The sequence below is a fragment of the Piliocolobus tephrosceles genome, chromosome 14, assembly GCF_002776525.5.
Source record: "Piliocolobus tephrosceles isolate RC106 chromosome 14, ASM277652v3, whole genome shotgun sequence".
NCBI classification, from domain to species: domain Eukaryota; kingdom Metazoa; phylum Chordata; class Mammalia; order Primates; family Cercopithecidae; genus Piliocolobus; species Piliocolobus tephrosceles.
This window is the reverse complement of record NC_045447.1, coordinates 98,109,753-98,136,981: the sequence shown is the minus strand read 5'-3', so window position 1 is coordinate 98,136,981 and position 27,229 is coordinate 98,109,753. Positions and strand designations below refer to the sequence as shown.

At 41.8% G+C, this 27,229-nt stretch overlaps 1 protein-coding gene across 3 annotated transcripts in view; it reads left to right on the top strand.

Annotated features, from left to right (window-relative positions):
- Nucleotides 1-17,541, top strand: part of SLC28A3 (solute carrier family 28 member 3) — a 97,147-nt gene extending 79,606 nt beyond the window's left edge. For all 3 annotated transcript variants that reach the window (XM_023196409.2, XM_023196408.2, XM_023196410.2), the window contains 10 exons: nucleotides 14-94; nucleotides 1,538-1,618; nucleotides 3,944-4,069; nucleotides 6,069-6,199; nucleotides 8,171-8,339; nucleotides 8,742-8,939; nucleotides 13,723-13,804; nucleotides 14,543-14,641; nucleotides 15,220-15,340; nucleotides 16,497-17,541. In XM_023196409.2, the coding sequence (XP_023052177.1) occupies nucleotides 14-94; nucleotides 1,538-1,618; nucleotides 3,944-4,069; nucleotides 6,069-6,199; nucleotides 8,171-8,339; nucleotides 8,742-8,939; nucleotides 13,723-13,804; nucleotides 14,543-14,641; nucleotides 15,220-15,340; nucleotides 16,497-16,623 (1,215 nt within the window). In that variant the 3' untranslated portion in view covers nucleotides 16,624-17,541. The remainder of the gene's footprint in view (nucleotides 1-13; nucleotides 95-1,537; nucleotides 1,619-3,943; nucleotides 4,070-6,068; nucleotides 6,200-8,170; nucleotides 8,340-8,741; nucleotides 8,940-13,722; nucleotides 13,805-14,542; nucleotides 14,642-15,219; nucleotides 15,341-16,496) is intronic.
- The last annotated feature ends 9,688 nt before the right edge of the window (nucleotides 17,542-27,229 follow it).

Here is a 27,229-nt window from a genome sequence, read left to right as displayed (position 1 = left end):
TCTATCCCCACAGATCCTGCCAATCGTGGTTTTCTTCAGCACGGTGATGTCCATGCTGTACTACCTGGGACTGATGCAGTGGATTATTAGAAAGGTACTGGGGCTGGGAGGGACTGGGTTACAGGTGTAGAGCTGATTATCTCAGACGCAAGTCCTCAAGGCCTTTTATGCAGGTATTTACAAAGTGCCTTTCTCCTCCTACCATTATCCACCACCACCACCTCAGTGATTAGATTCAAAACCCCGAATCCTAAATGTGTCCATAGAGGGAATTTTATCTCAGCAGCTTCTAATAGGGCTTTGATTTGCAAACCACTGGATATCTTCATGAAACTATAGCAATTACTTGTTTAGCTGAGGAATTGAGGTCAGATACTGCTGGGGGAAACGATTTTGTTCCTTCATCTTGGTTATCCACCCTGTGCTTACCTTTTTTTCTTTTCTAAGCTACTCCTTAATTATATGCTACCTTGCTTAAGGAGGTTACAAAAGTAGACACTTCTTGTTTTGGAGGTGCTAGAGAAATTGAAGCAAAAAGGAGAAACAGCTTTTCACTCCTGAGAGAGTTTCATTAGCATAAGCGTGCATGCATACACACACACACAGCGCTGAAGAGTTCATGTCCTTCCTGTTGCCCTAGCCTCTGGGAGTCCTATGTTCACGTGTTAGATCAGAGGACGAGGAGATCTGTCAGCCAATTTGGATGCACCTCACCGAAGCACAGAGCAGTGCAGGCAGTGCTTGGTGCACAGCCACAGCCCTCCTTGATCCTGATAAATAAATCAAAATGTACAAAAAGACAGAGAAAAGAGAGAAGAGAGAGAGGGAACCAGAATACAGGTAGCAGCAGAGTTCAGAATGACAGCAAGAACTCCAGGGCCCATAAATCTCTGTTTAAACCCCAAAACATTCAGAATTGCTACGCTCTTGTCTAAACTAAAAAGCAAGGAGAGAGAATGCAACAGGAAGTCCTCATCCACCATCTCTAGTTGAAAGGCCAGTACAAAAGTGGAACCAAAAACCATGTTCATTTCAATTAAGTAAAAAAGACCAAACCTCAAATACATCCCGCTACATTTGGGTGACCTTTGACAAAACAACTAAACTGTTCTGTGCTTTGGTTTCCTATTTAATAAAATGAGTATAATTATATAGGACCTCTCTCAAAGAGTTATTGTAAGAATTAATTGCATTTTCTGGATCAAGGGCTTAACACAGTGCCTGGAATGCAGTAAAGCCTTCCATGACCATGTTAGCAATTGTCATTTATTACTTGTATACAATAGACCTATAGAAATTGATTTGTATAATGTTCAAAGTATATGCAATGACTCAGCCTTACTACTCCAATAAGAGGATTTGCTTGGCCTGCTCTAGGGGCTCAATAAGTTAAACTTACCTTTGGCACCATCATTAGCCTGCTGACAATTGTTGAAGCCCTCAACATTTTACTCCAGTTTAAGGATTTTAATCCCTACTTTGAAGTTTTGGGTATACAAAAAGTTCTTTGTCAACTTTGTCCCTTTCTTCCTTTTAGGTTGGATGGATCATGCTAGTTACTACAGGATCATCTCCTATTGAATCTGTAGTTGCGTCTGGCAATATATTTGTTGGACAAGTAAGTTGTAATATCAACAAAACAAAACATCTGTTGAAATGGATCGTCTCTTTCCAAAAAGTCAAATTAGAAAATAACACAATGTTATTTTAGTGTAGAGAGAAGGGTGTCAAAATAAGAAAGCCCCAGTATTGGCAATGTCCAGATTTCAGAGGGAGAAGGCAGAGAGTGAGAGAAAGAGAGAGAAATTCCTTTTAACAATCTGGGTATGGTATTGTGGAATTGGGTTCTTGAGAATGTTTATGAAGAGAATAGAAGGTTGTCATTTTATTAAAGCATAGACATAGAGCTTCTCATATAGATTCTCAATAAATCTGAATTTAGTGATTGTGAGGTTTCTGGTCAACTCTTCAGAAGCTGTTAGCTCTTCCACTTGAATGGATTTCACTATTTCCAAATCTCGAAGCTGTAAACATGGAACAGGCAGCCTCCCATTCTAAACTATAATGCCTCTGGCAATGGAGGAGACCAAAAAGCCTTTCCACCAACAACCATGCAACTGTGTAAACACTTGAGCATATTCTCAACTTGTCTGAACTGGTCAATATTCTGTCTTTGCTGAGCCTGAAAAAAATGCTTTTAGGTTTTTCTCTTCTCATCAAAATTAAGCTTTTAGGCTGCAATTTTCACCTCCCTGTTCCATCACATGGAGAAATGCTCTTTTGCCTGAAGCCCATTTAAGCAAATAACTATAATGCCAAGGAGTGTCCCTCAAAATAGCAGCATTGCTAATGGGTGGATCAGTAAGAAATTGTAATAAGTCCCTCATCACTCCAGATATGCAGCTTCAGGTAGAATGGAGTCAAATGCCACGAAAACCAGGTGTGAATGCTTGCCAGCACCACTGGCAAGGAAATTGAATTTGAAGCAAAAATCAAGTCACTCAGAAAAACACATAGCCCCAAATCCCAGGCTTACAACTGCTCCAGGCAAGCTGAACCTTCTTGTTGGTAAGCCAACAAGAAGCATGGGCCTCTACTCTAAAGACTATGCTTACAGCTGAGCGCAGTGGCTCATGCCTGTAATCCCAGCACTTTGGGAGGCCAAGGCAAGCAGATCACCTGAGGTCGGGAGTTCGAGACCAGCCTGACCAATATGGAGAAACCCCGTCTCTACTAAAAATACAAAATTAGCTGGGCATGGTGGCATATGCCTGTAATCCCAGCTACTCAGGAGGCTGAGCCAGGAGAATCGCTTGAACCCAGGAGGTACAGTATGCAGTGAGCCGAGATCATGCCACTGCACTCCAGCCTGGGCAACAAGAGCAAAACTGTATCAAAAAAAAAAAACTATGCTTACTAGCCTGGAGCATAGTCTTTAGAGTGGGGGCCCACGCTTCCTTCCCTAGGAGTTGAAATAATTATAATTACAGTCATAAAATCTCCCAGGACTAATTAGGGCACCATCTTGAGTTGATTGCTCCTACCTGCGGAATAAGAAGGCTCATGCACAGGGTTCCTAGTCGACAGATCGAGGCACCACACATTCAATCTTATAGAACAATTAGAGATAATGAGGAGAAAATTGTAAAATTGCACACAAGCTTCTGTGATGTTCAATTTGATACTTAATATGCTAAAAGTACAGCTACTATCTATGGAGAGCCCCACGCCGCAGGCTGCCTGTCCAACTTAATGGGTTTCAAGCCTTTTCAACTTTCCATCTGCTTCTTCCTTTCCACCCATCAGAGAGGGCTCTCTGACTCCCAGTTACAGAAGGGCCTGGGGGCACCTTTCCTTGTTATTGCTGAGGTTGTTTGTTTGTTTGTTTTTAATGCTTGTGTCTCTATTTCCCTGATGTATCAGGAAATAGGTTTAGGGTCTGTCAAGGTGAAGTTGGAAGACTGGAAGCCACAGTGGCTTAGAAATCACCCATCTAGAAGTTCAGGCCACAGGGTAGAGTCAGTTGACCCTTAGAGAAGGGCACCAAGTCATCACAGCATCCATTTCTAGGCTGGGTGGAGGCTTTCTATGTCTAGCCTCACAAATTGCAAAATTTACACATGACCACATATGGAAACTGATCTAGAGTTCAAATAACTCAGAGGTCGATGGTGTGGGTTCTCAAATTTGAGCATGCATTGGAATCACCCCGAAAGCTTGTGAAAATACAGATTGCTAGCTCCCGCCCTTGGAGTTTCTAATTTAGTAAATCGAAATAATTTGCATTTCTAACGAGTTTCCAGGTGACGCTGATGAAGCTGGTCTGAGGTTCACTCTTAGAAACTCTCTGCTTTAAAGAATAAAATTATAAGTAGATTGGCACCCCTTCCCCCACCCCCGCACAGATTTAAAAAGCAACCTGGTCACCCTTCTTTGTCTGCAGACGGAGTCTCCACTGCTGGTCCGACCATATTTACCATACATCACCAAGTCTGAACTCCACGCCATCATGACCGCCGGGTTCTCTACAATTGCTGGAAGCGTCTTAGGTGCATACATTTCTTTTGGGGTAAGAATATTTTGGAATTAACTTATGAAAACGTCAACCTCTTCTTTCTTTGCTCTTGTTATTTTTTTTTGTTTCCATTGCTGGTGGGAAAAGGAGGCCAAGAGAGTGTTTTCTTGTTTCGTTTTGCAATATGGCAAAAGTTGGTCACAGTTGCTTTGGTGTTTGAACATAGGGACCCCAAGGAGTTCTGGGGCTTCATATCCCTGCTGTCTAAATGTGAGTTCTATCTGCAGAATAAAAATAGAAAAATGCAATCGTATGATGAAGTTGCTTTGGTTGAAAATTTAAATCTGTTAAAAAAAAAAAAAAAAAAAAAAAACTGTTACCTCAGTCAAGGTGATCTGGACTGGGAGTCAATAAACTATGGCCCGAGGGCCAAATCCCAATTGCTCCTGTTTTTGGAAATGAATTATTGGAAAGCAACTACTTTTATTCATTTGCCTATGGCAGCTTTCATGCTACAGAGTTGAGTCGTTGTGATCCAAAAAGCCAACAACATTTGTTCTCTGGAGTTTTACAGAAAAACTTATCTGACCCCTGAGAATCACCCCAGTGATTCTCAAACCTTTCTGCAAGTTAGAATCACCTGGGAGCTTTTAATTCTCTAATGCCCAGGTCCATAGCTGAGTAATTAAACCACAGTTCCTTGGGATGAGACCCAGGCATCAATATTTTTTTTTAATTCCTCAGATTCTAATGTACAGCCCAGTTTGAGAGTTGGCAGTCTGTAGTATAAGGCTAGAGAATGTTATAACTGGTGCATGCACCCGACCCATAGAGTTTACAAACCACACAGAGGCACAATCCCCGATACTGAAACTGAATAACACAGCCCAGTCACTGTGTGACTCAGGAGGCTAGGATTTCTTACAAGATAAGTGGGCTTCATTCTAGGTCTTCATCCAGGCCTTGGAGTGCCAATTAGCAGGAAGAGGCAAGAAGAAAGGGGCAAAGGACACCTGTGGAATGGGCAGCTTGAGTGGATCATCTGGGGAATGCCATCCCCACTGTAGAAATGCTGCCTCAAAAATGTTCCAGGGGGAACAGGAACAGGCAGGGAGCTGCTGATCCTGGAATTCTGAACATATGTGGAAGAGAATCCAGAAACCATGTGAGGGCGGGCGGGAAGGGGAACGAGTGGACCTGCGATAAAGAAAACAGAAGTCATGTACAAATTAAAGGGCCTCCAGATCAATGAAGATCGTGTAAAGGCACCGAGGATCTCAGGAGAGCAAAAGGAAGATGGAGAGAGGAGAATATACACATCTGCAAATGAATCATGAGTCCCTTCTCCACTCCCCATCCCCTATCTAAAATGATGTAATGAGGCTGGGTGTGGTGGCTCATGCCTGCAATCCCAGCACTTTGAGAGAACGAGGTGGGCGGATCACCTTAGGTTGGGAATTCAAGACCAGCCTGGCCAACATAGCGAAACCCCGTCTCTACTAAAAAATACAAAACTTAGCTGGGTGTGATGGTGGGCTCCTGTAATCCCAGCTACTCAAGAAGCTGAAGCAGGAGAATCACTTGACTGGGAAGGCGGAGGCTGCAGTGAGCCCAGATCGCACCACTGCACTCCAGTCCGGATGATGGAGCAAGACTCCATCTCAAAGAAAAAAAAAGTTGTAATGACATACATTCTTTAGGGGCTGTCTGAGCATTCAAAAGGGCAACAGAGAGGTTGAAGAATCTTCCTTGAAAGTTTCCACAACATAGGATTAATTCTTTTCTGAAACAATCAGATTTCATTTTTATGCTTCTCCCGAGGGATGTGGTCAGTTAGCACAAATGTCTCCCTTATCCCTCAGCCTCTCAAGGCGATGCCCGCAACTTGGCTCACTGAGCTAGAGTGGCTCTTCCAGACCTCCAAAGAAACATTGTCTTCTGTCATAGAAGCAACCCCCTGCCCTGTTTCTTCCCTTGCAGAGCTCTTGGACCGTCCTCTGAATACAAGGAAAAAGCTAACCCTGGGTTTGCCTTCTTTCTTCTGAAATTGCAGGTTCCATCCTCCCACTTGTTAACAGCCTCGGTTATGTCGGCACCTGCGTCATTGGCTGCTGCTAAACTCTTTTGGCCTGAGACAGAAAAACCTAAAATAACCCTCAAGAATGCCATGAAAATGGAAAGTGGGTAAGTGTGACACATTCACCTAATTAATGACTACCCAAGCTGGGGTGGGGGACTCCAAATTCAATGTACAGCAAAAATTCGATAACCAGAAAGCACAGTGAATTACAATATTTAAGTAGGTCCAAAGACTATTTAGACTTCACCAAAAAGAGTCTTATTTTATTCCCTTTTTTTGAGACTTGCTCAAAAAAGCCTTTTGTCAAAGTTTTACCCTGTCTCTCAAGCTGGAGTGCAGCGGTATGAACACAGCTCACTGCAGCCTCGACCTCCCAGGCTCAAGTTATCCTCCCACCTCAGCCTCTTAAGTAGCTGATACTACAGGCATGAGCCACCACACTCAGCTAATTTTTTAAGTTTTTTAGAAATGGGGTCTCACTATGTTGCCCAGGCTGATCTCCAACTCCTGGGCTCAAGGGATCCTCCTGCCTCAGCCTCCCAAAGCGCCGGGACCTGGCCAAAATCTTGTTTAATAATTGACATCAACCTCTCTAAATACCTAATGTCAATACATTTCCATATCTGTTTGTTGTAAAGATATTTCTTTGTAAATATAGCAGAGTGTTTATGGAGCCTTGGTTTAGACAGTCATAGGATGACCATTTCTGGAGGTTCCTCTTATAAGAAAGCTGGTTCCTTTTCCTTTGCTCTATGAAAAAGAAAGAAAAACAGAGTGGAAAAGACTAAGGAATTTAGGATGTTCAAGAGTATTTCCTTAAATAACAGAATTCATCAGCAACCAACATGTGTCTGAAATTCACCCTTACTTGTATGTAGATAAAGTCAACCATGAGTGAAAAAGCAAGCTGCCAAAGAATATAGCATAATTCCACTTATAAAGTTACTCAGTGTGCAGACTTGCACAATTTTTGTGTGTGTGTTTCTTTTGTTGTTGTTGTTTTTGTTTTTTTGTTTTTTTCACAGGGTCTCACTCTGTCACCCAGGCTGAGCTCAAATGATCCTCCCACCTCAGCCCCTTGAGTAGCAGGGACTACAGGCGTGTGCCACCACACCCAGCTAATTTTTGTACTTTTTGTAGAGACAGCATTTTGCCATGTTGCCCAGACTGGTCTCAAACTCCTGGGCTCAAGAAATTCACCTGCATCGGCCTCCCAAAGTGCTGGGATTATAGGGTGTGAGCCACTGCACCCGGACACACAATATATTTTTTAGGGATACAGACATGTAGGAAAACGGTAAAGAAAGGTGATGATGAGTGAATTTTAGGAAGACAGGTACCTCTGAGATTAGAGGGGAGGATGGGATCAAAGAAGAGTACACAGGGGGATTCAAAGTGATGGTGGCACTCCATTTCTAAATGAGGTGATGGATTTATAGCCTTCCTTGAATCATTGGTTTGTTATTGTTTTTGAATCATTACTTTTTACAGCATTTATATTTTATAACTATTCTCTGGCAGCTACTTGTAATAAAAATCGTTTTTAAACTTGTAATACTTTTATCATTTTCCAAGTTTTTATTATAAATGTTCCCAAATTTAAAAAGTAATGTAAGTTACCCAGACTCTGGAGGCTAAGGTAAGAGGATCGCTTAAGCCCAGCAGTTTAAGACCAGCCCGTGCCATGTAGCATGACCCCGTCTCTTAAAAAAAAAAAAAAAAAAAAAAAAGCCAAGCATCGTGGCACACACCTGTAGTCCCAGCTATTCGGGAGGCTGAGGAAGGAGGATCACTTGAGCCCAGGAGTTGGAGGCTCCAATGAGCTATGATCGCACCACTTTACTCCAGCCTGAGACACAGAACAAGACCCTATCTCTTTAAAAACAAGAACAAACATGGTTAAATACCCATGTGCCCACTTCATGATGTCATGGGATTCAGGTGAGTATTTTGAGCAAGGCAGGGGCCTGATAGTTTGTCTCTTGTCTAAGCTCTGATTATGCTACTTCTGCACCAATGGTGTCCATCCCCTAACAACTCCTTGGTAATTCTAGAATTGCTATTTCTTGATAAAGCGATTCAGGGAATCTTCTAGAAGCTGCAACACAAGGAGCTTCCTCCTCCATCTCCCTGGTGGCCAACATTGCTGTGAATCTGATTGCCTTCCTGGCCCTGCTGTCTTTTATGAATTCAGCCCTGTCCTGGTTTGGAAACATGTTTGACTACCCACAGCTGAGTTTTGAGGTATAATCATATCACACCCCTGCCCTCTGTTTTGTTTCTGCCTATCTTTGTTTAAAAATAAAATAGGTTTGTAAACAGCCCACCCTAACAACCTAGTGGACTCTTCCATGCTGTAGAAGCTTCTCATGCATCCCCCAACTTCCCACCCACCTTTTGTCTGTCTCCTATCACCCTCCTTCCCTGCAACGACCGTCAGTCTCTCCTGGCCCCTTCCCCAAGAATCCAGCTTACTTCAAATGACCGATTTCTAGCTCTGATTCCTGATGGGTAAAAATGGGCAAGGGAAGAAGGAATTTCTGTGCCTAAAGGAGGCAGAGGGATCAGGAACAGTGTTATCACCGAGGAGGCAGAACTGAAAGCAAATCACTATTCTAATCAAGTGTCTACTTTTGGTTTCTGTAGCTAATCTGCTCCTACATCTTCATGCCCTTTTCCTTCATAATGGGAGTGGAATGGCAGGACAGCTTTATGGTTGCCAGACTCATAGGTTATAAGACCTTCTTCAATGAATTTGTGGCTTACGAGCACCTCTCAAAATGGATCCACTTGAGGAAAGAAGGTGGACCCAAATTTGTGAATGGTGTGCAGCAATATATATCAGTGAGTAACCATTTTAATTTCTCGGTACATTTCTTCATCACATACCTGCATTCATCTATTACTTATGCCTCTGTGCGTCAAGCACTATGCCAGGCACCTGGGATAGATCAGAGGGCAAAACAACCTAAAATCTATGGCTCATGGAGCTCATAACATACATAGAATTTCCTAATTTTCAGTTATGGTGAATTAGTCAGAGAGAGTGTGTGTGTATGAGTGTGTAGACACAGCTAATCATTGCCATTGTGATCATTTACTTTTGAGGACTGTGGACACAGACCCAGAGTCACATGAGCTGGGACTGCAATCAATCAACCAAAATTTGTTGAATGCCTTTTATGTGCAATGTGCTGAGTACTGAGGCCATAGCATTCAGCAAGTCATGGGGCCTCTGCCCTCATAGTCTAGTGGTTGACAGTCTCGTGATCATAAAGACCTCTCCCTTTGAACTTAATGGATTCTGTGAGCTCTGAGAAACCGTCTAAAAGTAACATCATGCCTGGACATCCTTGAGAGAGAGTGTAGCATCATCACTGCTCTCCACGTGGATCAGGGAGAGAAAAGACTCAGAGTCTGTGATCCGAAAGCCTTGAGACAAGCACCCATAATTACGTCAGGACTTCAGGTCAATAGCCTGCAAGGAGACATTCACATCTGCCTGGCCTTTGGTGGGATGAGGAACTCAGCTGAGGTCATGTTTGTAGTTGAGTTTGCAACTTTCTCCCCCGGAGAACAGAATTGTCACTCATGGAAACTCTTAAGGAAATGGTTAACATTCCTGAGCACCCCTAGTACTCACTGAGACAATCCATTTGGAATTAATGTTCCAGGCATGTACTTGGTTTAAAAATGAAAGGGGAGGAAAAGTAGCCTGCCTAAGGTTCTGAGTCTGCTCCCCCACAAACAACACTACCATCCTTCCCGGCCTCCCAAAGAACAAGCCTGCAGATTTACTCCCACATAGCACACCAGTGTAAAAGCCCACTCCTGGGAGAGCACTGATTTATATTTTACAGCTAGGGCATTTTGACCCACACCTCTGACATGAGCGGGGGCTCTGCAGATTTCCCCGTCCTCACATGTTCATTCTTCAACTAACCTCCCAGTAAAGCTTGGCCAATTATTCTCATTGTTTAGATGCCACCAAAACCAGTTTGTTTCCTTGCCAAAAGTAAACAATAGGCTAAATTAAGTGAAATGTTTTCTATCCCCAGTTGCCAGTTGCCAGGAAAGAATCGTTTTGTTAAGGAGCAGGCCGGGCTCTGTGCTCTGGCAGCACGAAGCAGTTGTGTGGAAAGGTTATTGTGAGGGTAGTGACAGAACAGTAGAGCTGATTGAGTTTAGGGGTGAGCCCAACCAAAGGCAGGCACAGAGAGAACATTTGGAAACAGGAGCTCAGTGGCCTCTGCTATTGTTGAGTCACAATGGGAAAGGCATTTTGTTTCTCCAAATTTCTGATTTGCAATCAACAAAATGCAGATGAGTTTCAGCAATTTTTGCTCACAACCTAGAAGTGGAGGAGGGCGTCCCAACAGTCTCCTCGAAAAGGTGCCACAGAACAGAACGTACCATGTGGGTCCGTGAGGCAAAACACCAGTGATATCCACTGAATTATGCCCATGCTGACCTCCATCTGAGATAGGAGGGAGAATACTATGCTCCATGCCCCTAGGATGAGCCCTTTATTCCATCACTTTCTCTTTCCTAAAGATAATACTTTGTCTGTTTTTATTCATTTGTTTACATGTAACACATACCCTAGTATAGAATTCAAAAGGTCCAAAAAAAGATAAAGGAAAAAGTAAGGCAATCTTCTTCTTTCTCTGGAGCTCTTCTCCCTGTAACATATACTCACTGTTTTTAACCTTTCCTTTGCACTTAATAACGTGTCTCAGGTACCTTTCCGTATCAGCGCCTGTGACATAGTATTCTATTGTATTGCACACCATAATTCATCTTAACTAGTCCCATTCTGATAAGCAGTTATCTGTTTTTTTTACTATCAGAGATAGTGCTATAATGACCATCCTGTACGTATGGCATCCTGTGCAGACACAAGGAGAGCTGTAAGGTGTGTTATTAATATTTTCCTAGTACAGTGCATCTCTTTTCATCACATCATCTTGCACATTTGTGGGCAAAGTCAGCGTGGAATTATCCCAGCCTCCTTTTCCTCTTCTAAAACCCATCATGGCCACATCTGTGTGCCCCCTTCCCACTTATCCCAGGAAAGGGGAAAGAGGAGTTTCAAGCCCCTTATCTTTCTCCCCACAATCTCTTAATAAGCATGCCTGGTTTTGAAGCCAGCTGAACTAAATGAAAAGCACTAGAAAAAAGTGGGGAACAAGGACAGCTCTTCTAGGAACGGTGGACTGCATACCTACTTGAAATATGTTTTTTTCCTGCTGGCTATATGCACGCTGATGGAAAATATCAACAAAGGAGAGCTCTCAGAAACCATGAGAGAGAAGAGAGGCCTTGGAATCAACAAAAATCTTACCATGGCCACTTGAGTCTTGAATGAGTGTAGTATTGCTCGGTTTATTCTTTGAACAAAATCATAAGAGTTTTGAGGATATTGGAAAATTATTGCTTTAGTCACGTGGGTACCTTTGTCAGACTGGGTGTGCCTCTGGGGAACAATAGAGTAGACGGGATCTTCTGAGCCTCAGTTTGAATCAGTCCTCAAACTGAGAAAAAATTGTCTGGCCTGGCTGGGCGCGGTGGCTCAAGCCTGTAATCCCAGCACTTTGGGAGGCCGAGATGGGAGGATCACGAGTCAGGAGTTCAAGACCATCCTGGCTAACACGGTGAAACCCCATCTCTACTAAAAAATACAAAAGACTAGCTGGGCGAGGTGGCGGGCGCCTGTAGTCCCAGCTACTCGGGAGGCTGAGGCAGGAGAATGGCGAAAACCCGGGAGGCAGAGCTTGCAGTGAGCTGAGATCCGGCCACTGCACTCCAGCCCAGGCGACAGAGCGAGACTCCGTCTCAAAAAAATTAATAAATAAATAAATAAATAAAATAAAAAATTGTCTGGCCTAAGCAGTATCTCTTGAGTCACATGCTTTCATGAATTCATCTTCCATCCTCTGACTGCCCCGTGAAAGGTATGTTCCTTCTCCTACTTCCAGCTGGGTGTCCTGACATTCCCATGGAGTGGTCAGAGCTGCAGTACACATACCATGGCCAGACTATCAGGAAGCTCCTGTGATAGCTGAGAATTTCCTTTTTATTAACATAATTATTTTTAAATTATATCCTTTTCACTGAATTATAACTTAAATACCAAATTAAGGGCTCAGTTTTGATGTCACCTGTGTAAGTAACCACAACCATATTCAACATATAGAGTATCTCCATCACACCTTTAAAAAAAAAAAAAAAGTTTTCCTCATGGCCATTTGTAGTCACCAACTCCACTCCCATCCCCACCCAAAGACCTAGTCCCAGGCAACCAATATCCATTCTTTCACTGTAAATTATTTTTACATATTCTAGGATTTAGTATTATTATTATTATTATTTGAGATGGAGTCTCACTCTGTTGCCCAGGCTATAGTGCAATGGTGCAATCTCAGCTCACTGCAACCTCTGCCTCCTGGGTTCCAGCGATTCTCCTGGCTCAGCCTCCCAAGTAGCTGGGATTACAGGCACACACCATCATGCTTGGATAATTTATTTTTTAATTTATTTATTTTTAGTAGAGGCAGAGTTTCACCATGTTGGCCAGGATGGTCTTGAACTCCTGACCTCAAGTGATCTACCCACATCAACTTCCCAAAGTGCTGGGATTACAGGCATGAGCCACTGCACCCAGCCCTAGAATTTCATATACATGTGCTCACTTAGCTTTCATGTTGTTGGATGTATTTCCTTTTTATTGCAAAGCAGCATTTCATTTTATGGGTATCCACAATTGTTTATCCATTTGCCTGCTGAATGACATTAAAGTTGTTGCCAGCATGAGGCTATTTAATAAAGCTGCCATAAGTATTTATGTACAATCTTTTTGTGGTGAGTGTTTTTGTTTCTCCTAGAAAAATTGCTGGGTCATTCAGGCAGCACATGTTAAGAAGAAACTTCCATACTGTTTCACAAACAGACTGTGTCATTTTACATTCCCACCAGCAATATCTAAGAGTTCTAGTCACTTCACATCCTTGTCAACACTTTGTATTGTCAGTTTTTTTACTTTAGTGGAGGTATAGTAGTATCTCATTGTGGCTTTATTTTGCATTTCTCTGGTGATCAATGGTGTTGAACATCTTTTCATGTACTTTTTGGTTATTTGCAGAGCTTTTGTGAAGTATCCAAATCTCTATTCATTTTTCCTTGGCTGTTTATCATCTTATTGAGTTATAACAGTTCTTTATATAATCTGAATAAGTCCTTTTTCAAGTAAATGTAATGTGAATATTTTCTGGGACCAATTTTGTATCTCCAGCAACTAGTCCTGACCCTGGCACACTGTAGCAGATGGCCAGGTCTATGGAATATTAGAAGGCATTATTGACCAGGAAGCAGCATTTGTAGAAGCCAAGGCTACCAATTGTAAGCCTTTTGTAGAGAGTCACTGAGTCCACACAGTCCCCTTCCATTTTCCCACAAAATTCAAGTGGAGATGGTAAAAGGGATCTAGGAAGTAATGGGCATTTGATACCATGGACTGTGCATTTATTTGTCAATATTGAATTTATGGTCAAAATGAAGCCCAGTTGGATGTCAGATTTATTGAGCCAGATCAGATTGTGTATACATATGTGTTTATGCTTGCTTACAGATTCGTTCTGAGATAATCGCCACTTATGCTCTCTGTGGTTTTGCCAATATTGGGTCCCTAGGAATTGTGATCGGCGGACTCAGTAAGTGAAAAGAACATTCTTCAACAACACAGATGTGACATAGACATACTTGGATCTCCATTTTGCTCTGTAATGTTATTCATGTCAGGAAAAGAAAAAGGCCTTTTCAACAGTCATGAGTCCTCTGGGGTCCATTTTTTTTTTTTTTTTTTTTTTAATCTCTACTCTGCAATATAGTTTTCCCATGCACATCCAAGCTGACCCCAGAAAGAATTTTCTCAAACATACAGGTGCTTCTCCCAGCCCACGGGTGACCTTAGGCTTCACCTTGCAGGCCGATGCCAATAGATTTATGATGGGCACCTGAGAAGGATTCTGAGAGCCATCGGAAGTCCAGTGGGAGAAGGCTGTGATTTCTTAGTGGTGTCTGCCATGGGCATAGAAGTAGATGGTGACCGTTGAGTTATACATCATCTCCTTAGTCATCCCTCCTGCCACTCATTTGCCTTGCCATGCCTTCAATGAACAGCCCTTTGGATGAAACATAGGAGGTGTTTCTTCTGTGGAGAATGAAAGCCTTTGAGCCTTTTGGCAAACAAGCCTCTTCCCTTCTTCCCACAGCAGAGAATTTCTCTGTATGTGGAGTTTATTACTAAGTTCTTGAATCTTGAATTTCCAAGTTAAAAAAAAAAAAAAAGCCCGCTGACCTGAGCCCAGCCCCAGAACAATGTTCAGAGGCTAAGGGTTTTAATCAATACTTCAACAATGATCTCACATCCCTCCTTCCATGTTTCCCAGCATCCATGGCCCCTTCCAGAAAGCGTGACATCGCCTCGGGAGCAGTGAGAGCTCTGATCGCGGGGACCGTGGCCTGCTTCATGACAGCCTGCATCGCAGGTACTACACCCGGTCCTTTGTGTCCTGGTGCCTACAGGATGAATGGCAGCTTTCAGGACAGGCAGGGCCTCCAGCTTGCACGTGCAGCACACACCACCACAGAAAGCTGAGAGTCAGAGCTGTCCTTCGGCATATTGTAAAGTTAAAGGTGTGCAGTGTGGTAGAGAAGCTAAGAACAGAATGAGGGTTCAGTGACTTCTTTAATTAATAAAATAAATGGGGCCAGGTGCAGTGGCTCACACCTGTAATCCCAGCACATTGGGAGACCAAGGTGGGTGGGCCACCTGATGTAAGGAGTTTGAGTCCAGCCTGACCAACATGGTGAAACTGCCTCTCTACTAAAAATACAAAAAATAGTTGGGCGCACACCTGTAATCCCAGCTACTTTGGAGGCTGAAGCACTTGAATCGCTTGAACCCGGGAAGCGGAGGTTGCAGTGAGTTGAGATCATGCCACTGCACTCCAGCCTGGGCAAAATAAGGCTCTGTCTCAAAATAAATAAATAAATATACAAATACATAAATAAAACTAAAAAATCAACAAATAATAAAATAAATGGGACTCTGTTCTGCTTCTAGGCATACTCTCCAGCACTCCTGTGGACATCAACTGCCATCAGGTTTTAGAGAATGCCTTCAACTCCAGTTTCCCTGGAAACACAACCAAGGTGATATCTTGTTGCCAAAGTCTGTTGAACAGGTATTGTATTCTTGATTATAATTTCTTTATACTTCATTATTAATAATCAAATCAGACCTAAATACCCCATCCACTTAATTTTATAACTTTATAACTCTATTTAAAAGGGGCCAGGCGCAGTGGCTGACGCCTGTAATCCCAGCACTTTGGGAGGCCGAGGCAGGCGGATCATGAGGTCTGGAGTTTCAGACCATCCTGGCCAACACGGTGAAACCCCGTCTCTACTAAAAATACAAAAAATTAGCCGGGCGTGGTGGTGGGCGCCTGTAGTCCCAGCTACTCAAGAGGCTGAGGTAGGAGAATCGCTTGAACCCGGGAGGCGGAGGTTGCAGTGGGCCCAGATCGTGCCACTGCACTCCAACCTGGCGACAGAGCGAGACTCCATCTCAAAAAAAAAAAAAAAAAAGTAAGAACTTACGCAGTGATTCTAACTACCTTTCACTTTGACTTTCCTCAGATAAGACCAGCAACTATAACACTAGCTAGTGCTACTCAAGCATTTAATATGCACCCAGCTGTGTGTTAGGCACTTTGTATGAATTAGCTCACTTAAACTTTGCAACCACTGTGTACGTTGGGAACTATCTCTCGCTCTGTTTTTTTGTTTTTTGTTTTTTTTTTTTTTTGCATTCCTTAAAATTAAGGCTTAGGGAAGCTATGCCTACTCCAGCAAAATTAGCACAAACACAAGTGAGATACAAAATTCAGGTCTATCTGCCTGCTAAGCCTATGCCCTTAACTGCCGCCTTCTGCTGGCTCCCCTTCAAGGGGATCCGGACTGTCCAGACATGACGATCGTCTATGGTGAACAAGAAACCACCAGTGACCCGTGGCAGCCACCCCTACCCCGGACAGTTTGTTTGCAAAATCAGTGTTCCCACCCAAGATGCCATCCTTAATGTGCAAGTGTTTTATAACGATTGATTCTATGCTATCTTTGCTTGTTATGGAGCAAACAGGGAAAGTTCTTGAGGACACCCAGAATTTAGGAGCCAAAATGAATTCCCCAGTGCCTCTGTCCTTTAGTCCACCCTAACCAGAATGTGAGCGAGAAAATCAGCTTCCTGCCCTGAACTATTTTTAATGTCACTGTCTGCTCACCTACTGTTTCTGCCATCTATGGCTCATGTAACTGTTCGTTTCCACTTTCCACCAGCACTGTTGCCAAGGGTCCTGGTGAAGTCATCCCAGGAGGAAACCACAGCCTGTATTCTTTGAAGGGCTGCTGCACATTGTTGAATCCATCAACCTTTAACTGCAGTTGGATCCCTAATACATTTTGAGGTCAGCCACTTCTCCAGTGGAACTCTTAAGTACAGATGCTGAATTTTCTACTTTGGAGAGAAAAAAAAAAACTACTGCCCACAGATTGATATTTCCATCATGGAATCAGCTTTAATGGCAAGGAATGAAGAAAAACAAGAGTGGCCCTTCAGAGCTACAACATCTTCCTCCTCCCCTTCACTCCCCACCAGCCCCTTCCCCACGGAGAACTCTGATGTCCCGAAGTGAGGTGGTGTGGTTTCCAGTCTCAATGGTATTTTCTGACTTTAATGTTTCCAAGGCATTTCACCAGAATACAGCTATCAATGGCAGCTCCCAACAACTGGGCTGTGACTCACCCACACCCACTTAGTGTCCACCAACTAGTTCAGGGTGACTCAGCTTAAGCACATCTCAGGTGAGGTCACTCTGCATACACCTTGGCTTACCTGAAATAGCCTGAACTTGAATCTCACATAAGGGGAAACTAGTCATCAATCACCAACTCATTGACTACCCTCAGGAAGTCCTCCAGAAATCAAGAATCCTTGAGGAGAACACGTGGACCATACCAAAACCAGGGTTTAAATCTATTCTGCTTAAGAGTTCTATCAGTCAGTGTAAGCATAAGTTACGCTGCACTAGCAAACAACCCTAAAAACCTCAGTGGCTTACAGATTTATTTTTCACTCACATGTTTGTAACGATCCATGTTGATTGTAATGCATATTGCTTCAGGACCCAGTCTAAAGGAGCAGCCTCTAAGCGGGGGCGTTTTGGTCTTAAGAGGGAAAAGAAAGGTGGGAACCACGTGATGGCTCTTTCATCTTCTGCTAGGAAATGATACCCTTTATTTCCATGACATTCCATTAGCCAAAACAAGTCCTGTGACAGGCACGATGTCAGTCACCACAGTTAAATTCTTCTGTCATAGGGAGGGATAGTGAATATTTTGCAGAAGTAATATGATACAACACAAGGGTATATGACATCCTTGTCTCCCTTCAAGGAGCCATCCTGTTGTAGGCTGTAATGGTAGGCCTATTCATGTGCACATTTGGTAATGTATTCCTGGTGACAAAGCAGTTACTCTTCAGTCAAAAGCCATGTAAGAAGCAGTTGAGGAAAAAAAGTCCTGGTTGAGCTCTGAAAACCTTGCATTGATAATTTCACTGGCCAGGAAGGCATCAGTATCAAACTTGAAGAATGGGGGTCAGAAATTCCAGAGACAATGGTGGTGTGCTCTTTAATGAAATGCCCGTCACCACTGCTCTTAATAGCATAAAGACCACATGCTGTGAGAAAACACAAACGTCAATTACCAAGTCAAGAAACAGACACTGAATGTGAAAAAGGTTTTGAAATACCTTAAGTAATTTATTTTGTTTCTATTTTTCCTTCTGTTTGTGTACAAGAGTAACTTAAAAGAAAAATCTATGTGTAAACAGTTGTGGTTTTTTGTGTGTTTTGTTTTTTGTGGTGGTGAAGGAGGAGCCTAAATGTCCAGAGGACTGTTTATCCCTGAAGTGTGATATACTAAAATATTTATCATTATTTGTATCAATTTTCCTTGGAGTTCAATGTGCCCTTGCAGTCTTCAGACTTAATTTTAGGAAAACATATTTGCATGTTTTCCCCCCATTCTCAATGTTTGGTGTCCTAGTTGATCATACCCTACAGAATGTTATGTATATGTATTATACCATTCCTCTGTGGACATTTGTTTACTTTGTTTACAGGTTTTGGTTTGGGGGTTCTCTTTTTCCTACTTTGGACAGTGCATGTACATTTACTTTGCATGCTGGTGCTTTTTTTTCTATAGCAATGGTGTCTGATAGACATATGCAAGTCACATGTAATTTAAGATCTCATAGCCACACTAAAAAACAGGTAAAATTAATTTTAATATATTTAACCCAATACATTGGAGATATTATTTCAGTGAGATATTTTTCATTCTTATCAAACTAAGTCTCAGTCTGGTTTGCATATCTCAGTTGAGACACTAAAGTTTTACTGATAATACTTAACCCATGTTTAGATTTCATAAAATCTAAATTTGCAAAGTAAATTTACATACCCATGTTGGTCTAAATGTGCTTAAAAGTTTTCCAATAACTGAAATGATTAGCAGTTTAAAATTTAAAATTTTGTCACTCCATTACTCCATATTTCAAGTATTAGTGGCTACCATATTGGTCAGAGCAGCTTCATAGGATGCCTTCCTAGGTTTGAAGTGTGTGTATATTTCTGGTATTATAAGATGTCAGGTTAGTTTTTGGATAAATGTCTTGTCTTAATTTTTACCTGCTTTGATGTGACCTTTCTGATGTGTTTTTTCATCTACCTCTGTGTATATGTGTGACATTCCTTTATAAATGCAATATGTTCACATAGGTCATACGCTGATTCCTTATTAATACTGTGCATCCTTGAACTGAGAAAGTGGGTATTATTCCCGAGCTATATTTTGGAGGACAGTAAAGGCCAACGACCAGCAGAATGAGCTGGTTAAGCCTCTTGAGCTTGTTGCCTCCAGAAACCTCACCAATACCCTGTGAAAGTTATAGGTGGCCCTTCTCCCAGTGAAACAACCTAATGGAGGTTTTTGGTGCATGGTGATTTTTTTTTCTTTTTTTTTTTTTTTTTTTTTTGAGACGGAATCTCGCTCTGTCACCCAGGCTGGAGTACAGTGGCACGATCTTGGCTCACTGCAAGCTGCGCCTCCCAGGTTCAGGCCATTCTCCTGCCTCAGCCTCCCGAGTAACTGGGACTACAGGCGCCAGCCACCGTGCCAGGCTAATTTTTTGTATTTTTAGTAGAGACGGGGTTTCACCGTGTTATCCAGGATGGTCTCGATCTCCTGACCTCGTGATCCGCCCGCCTCGGCCTCCCAAAGTGCTGGGATTACAGGGATTACAGGCGTGAGCAACGGCGCCCGGCCGGTGCATGGTGATGTTTTTGTTTCCCTTTAGCAGACATAGAAGCAGAAGGCTGCTTGTTTTCCCCAGTTTCTCCTTCACCCACATACCTATAGTGGGCAAAGATGGCATGCCTATGTTTTTCAGCTGTTTGAGCCCACTCACTGCTGACAGATTGTTGCTCTTGGTCTGTGCTCCCCAACCTTGCTTCAAGCCAGGGCTGCAACATCTCCTTGGGAGAACTTCCTACGTTATGCAGTCCACCCATGAAATCCGAAGCCCCTAGCCGCCTCTGTGTCTTCCCACTGGTAGTCTTCCCTAACCTGAAAGCCCCTTTTGTATACAGTATTATGGTTCCAGATATCAGTGTTTCCTCGTTTCAGTGAAGATGGAAGTTTACTTTACTGCTGCTTATTCTTCATGTTGTTCTCTATTGGTTTGCAAAAAAGGGGAGGGGGCAGAAGTGATATTTCTCTTGACAATCCAGCAACTGGTTATAAACAAATTTTCTGACCCTGGAGAGGCCTTTGGGTCTCAGCCAAAAATAGATTGGAGTCATGGGATATGGAACATTGATTTTTTTTTTTCTCCCCATTGGTAAAGTCAACATATCCCAGCAGTTAGGTCTAAGTGACAGTCTCTGTAACTATGCAGATTACTAACAGGCATTCATTTTGCAAATGTTCCCACTTGATTACTTTCATATTTCTGTAGTTTAATTAGGCTGGTAGGGCACTGCGAAGAGCTTAAGATGTGCACTTGTCCAATGAGACTGATTTCCAGTTACAGAACAATTCCAAAAATCAAGTATGCTTATAAAGAAGGTATTATAAGCCAACAAGGACACAGTGTGCCAGGAAGGATTAAGCTACCCTGACTGTACTGGTGTGGGGCAAGGGGAGGCAATCATGCACATGTTAAACAGGCAGGAGCGCAGGACTCAATAACTATCTCTGGTACAGGTACACCATGTGGTGCTAATGAACCATATGGTCCTAAGAAAGGCTGCTCTTCACAGCCTGTTACTTAATTTTGTTTTAAGCTCAAGCAGGAAGAAAAGCGTAGACTTTTCTTTTTCTGGCACTAAAAACCACACAACCTTGTTATAACAATGATATTTTCCTTTATATCACAAAGGCAATGTGACTGACCATTGGTTATAGAATGAGTAGTTTCAACCTGGTTATTAGTGGGCTACTTTGCATTTTCATTCCAGGAAACTCTGGAGATTAAACAGTGAACCTACATCAAGTCAGCCATTCTTAACCATTATGCATTTTGCAAAATGGAAGGACAGTGGCTGGTATTAGGAATATAGCCTATAGCCACAGAACAGAGAAAAGTACTCAAATGACAACCTTTAAATTTAGTCCTCTGGCCACTGACAACCAACAACTTTGCCATGAGAAACTAGAATTAGGAAAAACCTGAAGTCTTACAAGCCATATTAACATGAAGAATTAAGCCTACCTCTTCCAAGTACTGGCCATGCTTCCAATAATATTCATAAAATAAGAGGATAGGAAAACCTTAGGTCGTTCAGAAATGCTTCATCTCTCCCTCCACCTTCTGGTCATGCAGAACTGGCAAATCCACAGATCACTATGGACAAGAACAGAGTTGGGGCAGTATTCCTTGGTCTAAACTAAATCCTTTCAACTGCAGGGTGCCTATCTCATTCCATGATTATTTGTCCATATATCTAACCTCTATAATACTAGTTCTTATGTCTCTTCAGTACCTAGTACCTGGCATTCAGTAGACATTCAGTAAATATTTGTTTAACAAATGAATGAGTGAATGAATGAGGACTGCAAAATAGCTAACCTTCACACAAGCAAGAACAGTTGACTGTCTAACTTACAGAATCTCATTAAAAATGTATACTTGTCTTAAACATTGCAAACTGAGAAATTGAAAATTTTTCTCTCATCTTAATCTCATTTCCTACAGTCGGTCACAGTTAATATTTTGATGTCCCTGTGAATTTTTCTCTATATATGATAAACAATACAGTAAGTTATAATACCAAAATGGAGTGGATGAATCTTCTTTCTAGCCCAATGCCTGAATCACTTTCACATTTCCCAGTTCCTCTTAGCAAAATCAGGTAAATGATTTTGCTTGTGTTATAACATCGACTGTGTTGTACAATGAATAGCAAACAAAGTTCAGGAGATTGGCCTTCTTGATCATACGCAATGCAAGCCTACAGTTTAGTAGTGTTGACTATGTTGAAGCTAAATGGAATTATTAGAAGTATCCCAATACCCAACAAAAATAAATGCAAAAATAAGGGTAGCTGAATTCTCTCTGTGTATATGAGCAATTGTTCTGCTATCATATTTGGAAAAGCTCTTCTAGGAAACAGAGAACAAGCTGGTTGCTACTTCTAGCAGGTACGGAAATGTGTTCCAGCAGCCAAAAGCCCAGCTCTGGAGCTGGACTGCCAGGTCTCCAATCTTGGCCCCACCAGTCACTAGATCCATTACCTTGGAAATTTATGTAACCACTCTGTCTCAGTTTCCCCATGTGTAAAATGCAAATAAATATACTTCTCCCTCATATTTTTGTGAGGATTAAATATATTTGCATGTAAAGCACTTAAAAGAATACCCCACAAAGGCTATAAGATACATTCTTTTTATTCATTGAGATATAATTTATGTATGTAAATGCACAGATTTTATGTAAACAGTTTGATGCATCTTGACAAATGTGTACACTCACATGACAATCACCCCAGTCAAATGTAGCTTATTGACTTGCTCAGAAAGTTCCCTAGTATCCCAAACTCACCCCTATCCCTTCAGGCAAGCCTGATTACTTTTCTTTCCCCTATAGATTAGAAAGAATTTCATGTAGATGGAATTATACAACGCATGTTCTTTTGTTCCTTGTTTTCCTCGCCCATCATAATGTATACGTTTTATCCAGTAGGTCGTTCTATCTTTATTGCTAAGTCGTAGTTCACTGTAGACCACAATTTTTATATCCATTCTACTCTTGATGGACATTTAGGTTGCTTTTAGTTTTTGCAGAATATTTGTTTTTGAAGAACTTTTATTTTCCACACATTCTTTAGGTGTTTCAGAATATTTTACGCTCTGGAAATATGAATTACGATGTGCAGGTGTGATTTACCCACACGGTAGTTTGTTTCCTATGGCCCTTTCTCTCCCTCCTAATCTTCAGAGCCTCTTTACTTATCTGTTGTTCTTCACAGGGATTTAGAAAATTGTTGGCTTCAGGCCACAAAATGGGGGACCAGTGATGAGTCTCAAAAGGGAATAACGGCAACCAGAGCACCATGAGGTCATTGGTGGTTGAATAGGATTTGATTAGCCGGGCCCTGTGCCACGTAACAGCCCGTTGCTGCATTTTGAGAAGAATCACTTGGCTTTTCTTAGACTCCAATAAAAGCAAGAGTTACATTCACATTTGACTTCATATGTTTAAAGTACAGGAACGTGAATGAAAACATAAGAAACAAGAAATGTGACAAACACTTGGAAGTTTGAAAGTAGTCCAATAAAGGCTGATGTACGTGAGCGTTGCGCGCTGCTCGCTCTGAAACCGATTTTGCCTCAAGCAGCGTGCAAGTTACAGAAGCGTCTGTCGGCTGAAAATTTTATTATTCAGTGGCTACAATAAATGTAATCCCATTTATGGAAAAGGCTGGCCGGTTCTTGAAAGCACTTGTGCGAAACAAAGACCCTAATTCTCATTAGAATTCACCCATCAAAACTCAATCCCGCAGCCCGTTCTGACAAGGACATCTAGAGTTGAGGATTATTTGCTGTCTTTAACCATCCATTTATCAGTGTCCAGCCCGGGAAAATAGTTTATCCAGAAAGCGAGGGTCTCCGCCGCTACTTAAACCAAATAGAACCAAACAGAAGGAAATAATTTGTTCTCGGGGACTCGGGAGAGTCCTCAGTCGCAGTCTAATTTGACTACTCTGTTTCCATAGCAACAGACGAGGCGTCCTCGAACCAGCGAGACGTGCGGAACATGATGTGCTCGCAGGAGGCTGCAGCTGGACGCTCAGGAACGCTGTTTTGTTTTGTTTCTCAAAAGCTACTGAAATATTCAGAAAGAATCCAATCAAAATTGCATTTAAAATGGGTGCGGGAGTTGCTCTTTTTTGGCCTTTCAGATGACATGAGGATGAAATTAATTTCTGAAATGCGTTCTCCTTCCTCTTACCAGCAATACCAGGAATATGCTTGAGGGGAATTTTAATCAGATTAAAGGTTTTTACCTGTGCCTCTGCTGAGGTGTATAAGCACAACAGCGGCCAGAAATGAATAGCAAGGAAACGCTCAGATCCGGATAGTCTCCCCAGCAACTGGCTGGGAGTCTGCATGGGCCTGAGAGGACAAAGGCAGAGATTTGGAATCTGGAGGTGACTCTGTAATATCCTGTGTTGTCCCGCGAACTAGATTAGGAGAGGCACTGAGGAAGGCATTTTATCTCTTCTTCTTTTTATCATAGCTTTTGCAAAATGCTTCATTGCAAACGTAATCATATTTTTGTAGAAAAATTCATAATCTTAAGAAGAAAATCAGAACTTTACTCATGTCCCATTACAAAAATATGTCAAGTGCTAATAATCCATGATGTATCACCATTCAATGTCTGTGTGTGTGTGCGCGCGTGTATGTGTAACACTTTTTAAATGAGATCACACTACTGTGATTTATTTTGAGGAAGCTTTTCCCCTCTCTCCCTTAATATGTCAAGAACATTTTCCCACATTAAATATTCTTTTACATCATCATTTTAAAATCACTGAAGGTGATTCCATTATATGAGGTACCATAATTTAACTTATCCCCTACGATTGGCCATCATGGATATTTCCTATATTTTATGATTATTAACAAATGGGCAATAAATGTTGTAGTCAAATATTGGCACAAATTCATGACTAGCTTTTTTTTTTTTTTTTTTTTTTTTTTTTTTTTTCTAGCAAGACATACAAAAAGTGCAGAGACACATAGAGATTTGTCTGCCAATAGCACGTTTCATATCTTATGCCAGGCCTCTGGACAAAACCAAATGATCAGTCATGGAATAGATAACAAATTTCCAATATAAAGTCAGTCTACTTCGAGTAATCAAAAGCTTAGATTCTGTTAGCAAGGAAGAAAGTCATTGACACTGTACACAACAAAGACATCCAGTTATATCTGTCCACTTAAATCAAACCAAATAAAAAGAAGGTAGTTGAAACAAGTCAGCAAGCCTGGGCTTATGTGTGATTTCATACGCTAACCACTGACAACCACTTTGTATTAGTAACAACCGTTGGCAAATGACATACCAGGTTATCTTCATTGGATTAAAGATGAATTTTCTAGTTTCAGTGTTGGAACTATAAACAGTTTATGTCTTCAGTGGACTTTTACACTGACAACACAGATGCATCGGGTATGAATAAGACAAAAGTAAGTTTGCCCAACCATCCTTGCCCTGAGTCTAGGAAGAAAAGAGAAGTCCCAGCCCTCAGAGAATCAAAAATTATGGTACCAGTACAGCTGGATACAAGGCTGACAGCTGGGGAGGGGTGAGCACTGTGTAGATCTCTGAGGAACTGGGTTTGTTTACTCAGTCAGAGGATAGCCAGCAATTTCACCAGCAAAAGCAGAATCCAGAACTGTGTGTCCTACACCATCAGCTTACCCACAGGGGCAACCACAGATTCTCCTTTGTGGGGAGGAGGGTAAACTCGCTATACTCATGGTTCACAGACAGCAGCATACTCTATACATGGTTCTGTTCCTTGCTCTTTTCTTTTCTTTTCTTTTCTTTTCTTTTCTTTTTTTGTTTAACATATCCTAGGGCTTTTTCCAAATCACTACATAGAAACTTTCTTCATTCTTTTGTATACATCACATGCCTCTATTATAATTTATTTAATAGTCTTCTATTTATTTAGTGTCCCATATTTTACAAAACAACAACAACAAAATGCTGCAGTGAATAGCCTCTACCTATGTAGCTTCCCACAGGTGTGACTATACGAGAATATTGCATGAGAGTGAAATAGGCAAAATTTTCTCCTATAAGGGAGAAATTGCTAGAAACGGAACTTCTGAAACTTAGTGCGTGTACATTTGTAATTTTGAAATAGATTGACAACTTGTCCTCCATGAAGATTTGACTAATTGATATTTCCACCAACCATACACAGTGCAGTATTTAACTCAACTTTTAGTTTATAAAATGCGAAGGAAATGGTACCGCAGTGTTGTTTTAATTTACATTTCTCTTGTTTAATAAGGTTGGGCATCTTTTTGTATGTTTAAGAGCCATTTGCATGTCCTCTTCTTTGAACAGTCTATTCCTACCCTTATTCATTTCTGCATTGGTAAGGTTGTCTTTTCCTCAGACATTAATAGATGCTATTTATCTGTTAGGAAGCACAACACTTTATCTGTGGCATGAATTGCAAATATTTCCTCCATATTGCCATCTGTACTTTTACTTTTTTGTGGTTCTTTTTTGCCATGAAGAAGTTTCCACATGTAAAGTAAATTTATATACTTAGGCCAGGAGCAGTGGCTCACACCTGTAATCCTAGCACTTTGGGAGGCAGAGGAGGGAGGATCACCTGAGCCCAGGAGTTTGAGACCACCCATCTCTACAAAATATAGCCAGGTGTGGTGGCATGTGCCTGTAGTGCCAGCTACTCAGGAGGCTCAGATGGGAGGATGGCTAGAGCCCAGGAGGTGGAGGTTGCAGTGAGCCATGACCCCACCACTGCACTCTAGCCTGGGAGACACAGCAAGACTCTGACTCAAACAAAAAAAATTCCATACTTAAATATATCAATCTCTTTTATTATGGCTTCTAGAGTTTGTGTCATAGGAAAGCCATCCCCACTCCAAAGTCATAAAGAAATTTTCTCATCTTTTCTAGTAGAACTTTTGTGGCTTCACTTGTCGTGTCTGTCTTTGATTCATTTGGGATTTGTCCTCCTAAATGGTGTGAGAGATGGCTTCAGATTTTTTTTTTTTTTTTTTTTTACATTATTTCCTAGATGGTTGTCCCAATATCACTCATTGAATACTGGTACAGCAGGCCTCAGTATCCATAGATTATGCATCCTTGGATCCAACCTTGAATAGAAAATGTAGCTAGGCCTGCAATGGTTATGTCTGTACTAAACATGTACAGACTTTTTTCTTGTCATTGTTCCCTAAATGATACACTACAACAACTATTTACATAGCATTTACATTGTATTAGGTATTATAAGTAATCTAGAGATGATTTACAGGAGGATGTGCCTACATTATATGCAAATACTATCCCATTTTATGGCATCCTGGGGTTTTGGTATCTGAGGGGATCCTGGAACGAATCCCCCAGGAATACCAAGGGATGGCTGTCATCCCTTTTATCATACAGTCCCCTGTATTGGGATTATGCGGACTTTCTGCTCTGTTCTATTGGTCTGTCTGTTTGCTCCAGTGAACATTAACTGTTTGATCTTTAAAATGAAGATTATAATATCTGCCTCAGAGAACTGGCCTTAAGAATTAAATGAGGCTGGGCATGGCAGCTCACGCCTGTAATCCCAGGACTTTGGGAGGCCAAGGCAGACAGATCACTTGAGGTCGGGAGTTCAAGACCAGCCTGATCAACATGGAGAAACCCCGTCTCTACTAAAAATACAAAAGTTAGCCAGCCGTGG